The sequence below is a fragment of the Leishmania braziliensis genome, chromosome 32 (assembly GCF_000002845.2).
Source record: "Leishmania braziliensis MHOM/BR/75/M2904 complete genome, chromosome 32".
Classification (NCBI taxonomy): Eukaryota; Euglenozoa; class Kinetoplastea; order Trypanosomatida; family Trypanosomatidae; genus Leishmania; species Leishmania braziliensis.
In genome coordinates, this window is record NC_009324.2 from 55861 (window position 1) to 62920 (window position 7060).

The 7060-nt window shown below is 57.3% G+C and overlaps 1 protein-coding gene across 1 annotated transcript; it reads right to left on the bottom strand.

Moving 5' to 3' along the window:
* Positions 1-1600: 1600 nt before the first annotated feature.
* On the bottom strand, positions 1601-4834 carry LBRM_32_0180 (putative serine/threonine protein kinase; the record flags this gene model as incomplete). The annotated part of the gene is made up of 1 exon (XM_001567327.2): positions 1601-4834. One exon carries the CDS (start codon positions 4832-4834, stop codon positions 1601-1603), a length of 3234 nt encoding a protein of 1077 aa, XP_001567377.1.
* Positions 4835-7060: the final 2226 nt, after the last annotated feature.

Here is a 7060-nt window from a genome sequence, read left to right on the forward strand (position 1 = left end):
CCAGCGCTGGCCTCAGTGTGGATTGGGTCGCCCCTTCCTCCTCTCACTCTGCGGGGGAGGGGGGGGGTCAGACAGCCACCCCGCCACCTTGCCGAACCGCTTCTGGTGGCGACAAGGGCCAGGCACCTAGGACGTGGGGAGGGGAGCCCGAGCGCCGCATCGCACCGCATGCCGACAGCCCGGTGGTGGATGGCGATGCGCCAGCGCGACCTGCGACCGCGATGACGCTTGTGCCATCCGTGTGCTAGACAGGGTGGCAGCGCAACTCGAGCGGCACCCCGGACCCGGGGCCTCGCTGCGGGGGCGGCCGGCATGGTGGGCGCGGCTGCGAGGCGACCTGTGGTGCGGGGTGTGTGGGTAGACAGAGTATGAGCCTGAGGCCGTGCTCAGGTAGCTGGGTTGGCGCACTGCTGTACCGCGTGCATGCTGCTGCTTCGCAGCACGCGATGGGCCAGGGGGTTTGAGTGGAGCTCAGTTCATATGCCATAAGAGAAGCACGCTGAGAAACTAAAAGTGCACGACGTTGGCGTGCAAAAGTGGCAAGGGAATTGCAGAAAGAGACACACAGGGAGCCTTTTCGCTGATCTTCATAGTGCACCAACTCAAACTGACCCCCTGCAGCGGGTCTGAGAGCTCGAGTGAGTCGGTGGTCATCGACACGTGGTACGGCAACTTGTCAGTTTTGGACGCTATACTGCCCTCCTCTCTTTCTCTTTGTTTTTCTTTGATAATCTCATCTTTTGTAGCCACGTCAAACAGGGTCTCTTCAGCATAGCATCACGTGTCTCCAACACTGTCACTTTACCTACAAAGTTGCGTTCCTCACCAGCAGCACAAGTCAGTGATACACCCAGGAAAAAAATAAGAATACGACAAGATGCATAGAATACAAGACTGAATGTTGAAGCAAGAGGCGAGACAGCATTCTGCTGCCGAGAAGCAAACACAGTGGTGCTTCGTCCTCTCTAGTGGTGAGTGCTTGTCATGTCCTCCACGCATAACGGTGAGAGAGGAGAGAAACACAGAAGTTCTGGCACATGGGCACACATACAAGCATACATGCATCCCGTCCTGAGAAGACGGGTAAAGAAAACTCAGTAATTCGTTTCTTTTGTGGGGTGCGCATCGGAACTACTAGAATACCTAGCGGAGAGCTCAATATAGCCAGTAAATCATGGAATATAAAAGCAAGCAGTGGAGGACAAGGTGAACAGGTGCAGTTACGCATGTCTCTCAGTGCTTGAGGAGTTGTGTCCGTGTTTTGGTGTCGGACTGTTAGGATGGGAGAAAGACAAGAAACGTGCAGCCATGTCGGCATCCGATTCTTCAAACCGCGTACACGAAGTCACCAAGGAAGAGAGAATGAGGCAGGTGAACAGTCAATCGTCGCTGTAGCATTTACAACTCGGCTATAGTCAGCGCTGAACGCTCAACGTGCGGCAGGGGCCCTCCTCCTTCGCTATCCCGGATCCCACCATCAAGCACACAGAGGCCCCAACGACACACACAAAAACAAGCTCAGGTAGACCGCCGTGCCAAGGCAAGTAAGCTCCAGCGAAGGAGCAGATGTGCTTGCCGGAATGTACCGTTTGAACGGCCACTACTTGCTGAAGTGTCTATTCGACACCGGCGCCGCGGGTGCTGACGTCTGGGAGCCCACGTCGGAGCCCTCCTCCCCAGAGTGGGACGAGCAGCCGGCAAGTCTCTCCCTCTGGACAGCCAGCAGTCCCTGCGCGCTGTTCGTGGAGACCCGTGAAAGTGGACGCGGTGTGGGACGCGAGGCCGGCGAGAAGGGCGATGAGTTGTAAAAATGGCTACCACCGGCGGAGACCGACCCGCGGGTTTCCGTTCCGCCCAACGGGCTCATGGGTGACGCATGGCTGCGTGGCGTCTGGGCGGAAATGCCGGACAACGGTGACTGCTCAGCTACCTCCTTAATCCTGTGCGCGATTTGAGTGCGCACGTCATCGGTGAAGGCAACCACGAAGTTTGGCTGGTTATCCACCACCTTGCACTGTACATCAGCGACGCCGACGTTCAGCTCCACGTTCACGGCGCATCCGGGGGCAGTATTGACGCAGAAGGTCATATGCAACTTCCCATCAGCGTGTGTCTTTAGTTTATCCGGCAAACCACGAAAACTCTCGCTCCACTGCATGGATATGGGTGAGCTAGATCGCGGGGTGTGAGGCGTCACGGTGTCGCGGTTGCTGCCGGCCTTGGACACAGACGTCGGCGAGATGTGCGAAGTATGCGCAGAGCCGCTCTGGCTTGGTGGCTGACTCACAGACGGTGCCGTGGGACCGAATCGATACAGCATCGGCGGTGCAGGAATGCCTTGCGGACTTGGCGGTAGTGACGGGGCACCACGTGAAGGCGACTCTCCACGAGAGGATACACCACTGACGCCAAAAAGCGGAGAGAAAGAACCGTCGGCTACCCCCACGATGTTTGAGGCCGCCGCCACGCGCGGGCTGAGGGTGCCTCTGCTAAACGAACTATTACGCGCTGGAGATATCAGACGCCCAGCGTAGAAGGAGCCGCACGTGCTTTCGCCAACGACAGGCCTGCCGTGAACTGAGTCTTCCATCTCGTCACCGGGGAGGTACACGACATCAAGGTTTCCCTCCTCGTTGATACGCAGGTACTGCTGCGGCGGAGGTACCCCATCCAAGTCCAGCCCGAGCGGCAAGACAAAGTTACCAGCAGATGCCCCCAGCTGCACTTGACTGTAGTAGAAGTTTTCGTGTACCATAGAATGCTCAGGTGTATACAAAAGGGATGGAAACTCGGCCACGCTCGCGCTGACGCCGCTGCCGCGATGACAAAGGGCAGGTGAGTGGACCGAGACAGTGCGCGTGAGCAAGGGACTAGTGTTGCCAGTTACAGAACCCACTTCCCCTGTCACAGGGTCCTGGGGAGCGCGAGGAGGAATTTGGAGTGAGCACACGAGCATGGAGCAGAGGTCCAACGCCGTCGCCGCCGCCACGGTTTCCAACTCTTGCTGACATGCCACCTCCTCCTCGGCAGGGCTGAAAGTTGGGGTGGTGGACACGGACCTTTGCAAGCCCTCGCTGCCATTGAAGCTGATGTCATCGCGGTCCGCAGCCGAGTCTCGCGGGCTGGAGAACGTGGACGACCTCCCAGGCGAGCTGACACCGCGAAATCCGGCGGTATTTTCTTGGTGGAGAGACAAGAAAGTACTGGGTGGGTTTGGTACAGGCGCTAGCCTCGACCCCGTGATCCACGGATGCTTCAGCAAATCTTCCGCTTCTGGGCGATTTGTCACGTTGCGTGTGAAGCAGAGTTCCATGAAGTGGAGGAACTCGGCAGAGAACTCACTCTTGGCCTCTGATGAGGGCAGTACCATGGGAGACTCTGACGTCGTTGTGATGAAGAACATGAGAGGGAGATTGTCTTTGACGCCGGAGTGGTACCATGGTAACAGCCCGGTGCTCAGCTCGAAAAGAGCGCATGCCATGGACCATATATCAGCCTTGTGATTCGCCTCGCCCTTGATGAATTCAGGGGCCATGTACACTGGTGTACCAATAATGCAGCTGGTTGCTTTATTCAGCTCTGACACGCGTTTGCTGCAGCCAAAGTCGCACAGCTTTACCTCGCCGCGGTGGCTGACGAGGATGTTTGCTGGTTTGATGTCTCTGTGAAAAATGCCCTCCTTGTGGATAAAGCGAATGGCGCGCAAAATGCTCCGCGTCACGATACGCAACACGGCCTCCGTCAGCGGCCCAAACTTCTGCAGCAGGTGAAGAGTAGAGTCACCAGCGAGCAGCTCCATCGCGATGCGGCAAACTTGCTGCGACTTGCTATGCTCAAAGAGAGAGTAGCTTACAATGTTAGGGTGATGAAGCGATTTGAGAAGCGCGAACTCCGCCCCGATCACGTTGAGTGCCTTTACGTCGTCCACGCCGGATATGTCAATCTCCTTGATGGCAACCAGCTCACCACGTACCGTGTCGACACCGGCGAAGACTTTCGCGAAGCCGCCTGCGCCGATAAGGGGACCCTTGCGAATACACAGCGGGTGCGCGGCGTCGCCTTGAATGATCGTCTTGCCGCGAAGCGCAATGTGCGTGCGCAAGGCATTCATCACCAAAGGCAGTTCGTTCCGACCCGGTGAGACAGGGCAGACTACCGAGCCCATTGCGCACGACGCGACGACACGATGTACAGCGTGCCCGTCTGCTCGTCCTCGAGGCGAGATGCCTGTCCCGAGGACACGAGTCGAGCCTAACAGTGGACTCGCGGTTGACAGAAACGCGGACTGGTTAGGTGCCGCGTACGGGGAAGCTACCGTCAGCACGCCGCTGACATTTATATCAGAAGGCCAGAAAGAGTAGCGCCCACCTTGACTGCCAGATGTGCCAAAGAAGCTGCACTGCGGCTGATGGTTCATGGAGTTCCCGAGGTGTAGTCTCTCGGCGTCTGGTCCAATGCTGCTGCCGCGGCCGTGCCGACTCTGGAGTAAGGTGCTTCGATACAACTGCCCAATGCTGCCATCGCGCTGCCGTGAACCGGAGGCGCTCGTGAAAAAACGGCCGGAGTTGAAAAGGCGGAAGGACCGGCCCCACTCCTGTGGGCTGCTGCTGCCCATGGGGGAGACCGATACGCTGGTGTTGCTCATGGTGCGACTGGGTGAGTCTCGCTGGTTCAAGCTGTACGTACCGCTGTCACCGTGGCCCGGCCGGTAGCGCTCCGTTTGATTCACCTTCAGCGTGTGCGTGCTGCACGAGCTGGCGGCTGAGTGTTCGCTGCTTCCATAGTACCGCCCCGTAGCCAACGACCACTGCGGCCGGGTGAAGCGCCCGGTCATGGTGTTGCACTCGGGTGGCGGTCCGGCGGTGGACGTGCTACTTCCCATGTAGTCATCCTCGTCGTCGGCAGGGCTAATGGGCGAACTGTCCGACCGCGGTGACGATGGCCGCGAAACCGCACTGTTGTCCCTATGCATAGCTTTTCGTGTATGTTACCCGTCCGATCTAACTATCGAGGAGGCACCACAGGTAGCGCACGATGCGGGCCGTCACCAACGACGACAGGCAAGGAAGGGGGAGTTGCAAATTGTATATAAAGAGAGACTGGCGAGTCCAACCCCCCCCCAATGAAAAAGGAGACAAGAAGAGGCTCGACAGACTGTAAGAGATGGAGAGAGAAAGAGACTGTGGGAATGAAGGTGTGTGTGTGTGTTAAAGAGGTGGGGAGGAGGGCAACCGGCACGCACAAGCTCCTCTCTGCTGGCGTGACAGCCTTTTTTTTTAGGGTATGAATGGGAGGTGCTGCGTCTTGAGAAGTTGCACCTACTGCCGCCTCTGTACACGCTGCCCTTACCGATTCAGTGCAACACGTTAGCGGAAAAGAAACCGAAAGACTCGGCCTCTGTTGTGTGCTCCAAACCAGGAAAATGGAGGAAAAGGCAGGCGTAACCCTAACCAAAAAAAAGGGGGTCAGCGAGGCAGCCTTCACAGCCACCGGTGCAGAAACGATCTAATGCACAACCAAGAAAGGGGAGAAGTTAACACACGAAAACAAGGGACACTAATACAAGAGAGCTTGTTGTTCGACTGGGGTACACATCTATGAGCAGGTAGCGCAGCCGAGAAGAGGTTGAGGGAGAATTTGTTGTGTGGCGACGATACAGGGGGTAGGGGGGAGGGGTAAGGAGCAGCAGGAGAAACTTCAGAGACCAAAAAAGAAAGCGGGAGTAACACAGTGCACGCCACGGTATGCAAAATGCAAAAGTCGTAGGAATACGAAAAATAGGAGGGGACAGATGTGGAAGCGATGAATCATAACCAACGTGCGAAGAGGATGAGAAGAGCACACCAGCCAGCATAACCTTTCGCAAACACAGGCGCACACAAATGGCAGAGAGGGGCCCAAGGCAACCCCAGAAGACTCAATAGTACAGAAGATGCGCACGTGCACACGCACGAAGTGGGCAGGACGAACAAGAAAAGTGAAGAAGGAAAATGGGAGAAGAAAGAGAAGTTGGGGAGGCAGCCAGTGCCTGTGGGGAGGAGGGAGGTAACCACACCGAACCCAAATAAAGAAACAAAAAGAGAGAGAGACGTGCTTTGCGTAATCCAAGAGGCATCGAAGCATGAGCAGCCGCGTACTGCACCAGTATACGACAAGTGCAATGCAACAGAAAAACACCAAAGAACCGTTTCGCAGCCGCGGTGCGGTGTACGATGGCAAAGTAGGGAAGGAGGAAGGGGCCGCATGCGCTCAAGAGGAGAGGGTCAATGAAACAAAATAGGAAAGGAGAGAGAGCGTCAGGTGTGATGGAAGGCATGAGCGATCGAGGGAAATAAAGCAACACACCCCGCGGATGGCTGAGGCCCAAAGACACGAGTGGGAGTGACAACAGTTCGCATAGTCGCGCGACGGCACACCCGTGACGGTTTGTACCCACCACATAACGACATGAGCAACAGGACTCCCATTCTCGCGACACCTATAGGTAAGGTTGCAATGTCCTACAGAGTGAAAAGAGTGTCTCTGCATCACTGCGCACATACGTGCCAATAACTGTCTCAGTGTTCACATGACCATTTGCATGCGCATCACTGTCCATGGCGGTGAATTTCCCAACGCGCCGCACTGGCAACCGGGAATTTTGTTTTTTTTTTTAGCGTTCATTCTCGGTCATACAACATGAGCTCCAGCTCCACTCGAGCTCCCCAGCTCGTCGCAGGCCCATCGCGTGCTGCGAAGCAGCAGCATGCACGCGGTACAGCAGTGCGCCGACCCAGCCACCCGAGCACGGCCTCAGGCTCATACTCTGCCCACCCACACACCCCGCTCCGCAGGTCGCCTCGCAGCCGCGCCCACCATGCCGGCCGCCCCCGCAGCGAGGCCCCGGGTCCGGGGTGCCGCTCGAGTCGCGCTGCCACCCTGTCTAGCACACGGATGGCACTAGCGTCCTCGCGGTCGCAGGTCGCGCTGGCGCATCGTCATCCACAACCGGGCTGTCGGCATGCGGTGAGATGCGGCGCTCGGGCTCCCCTCCCCACGTCCTAGGTGCCTGGCCCTTGTC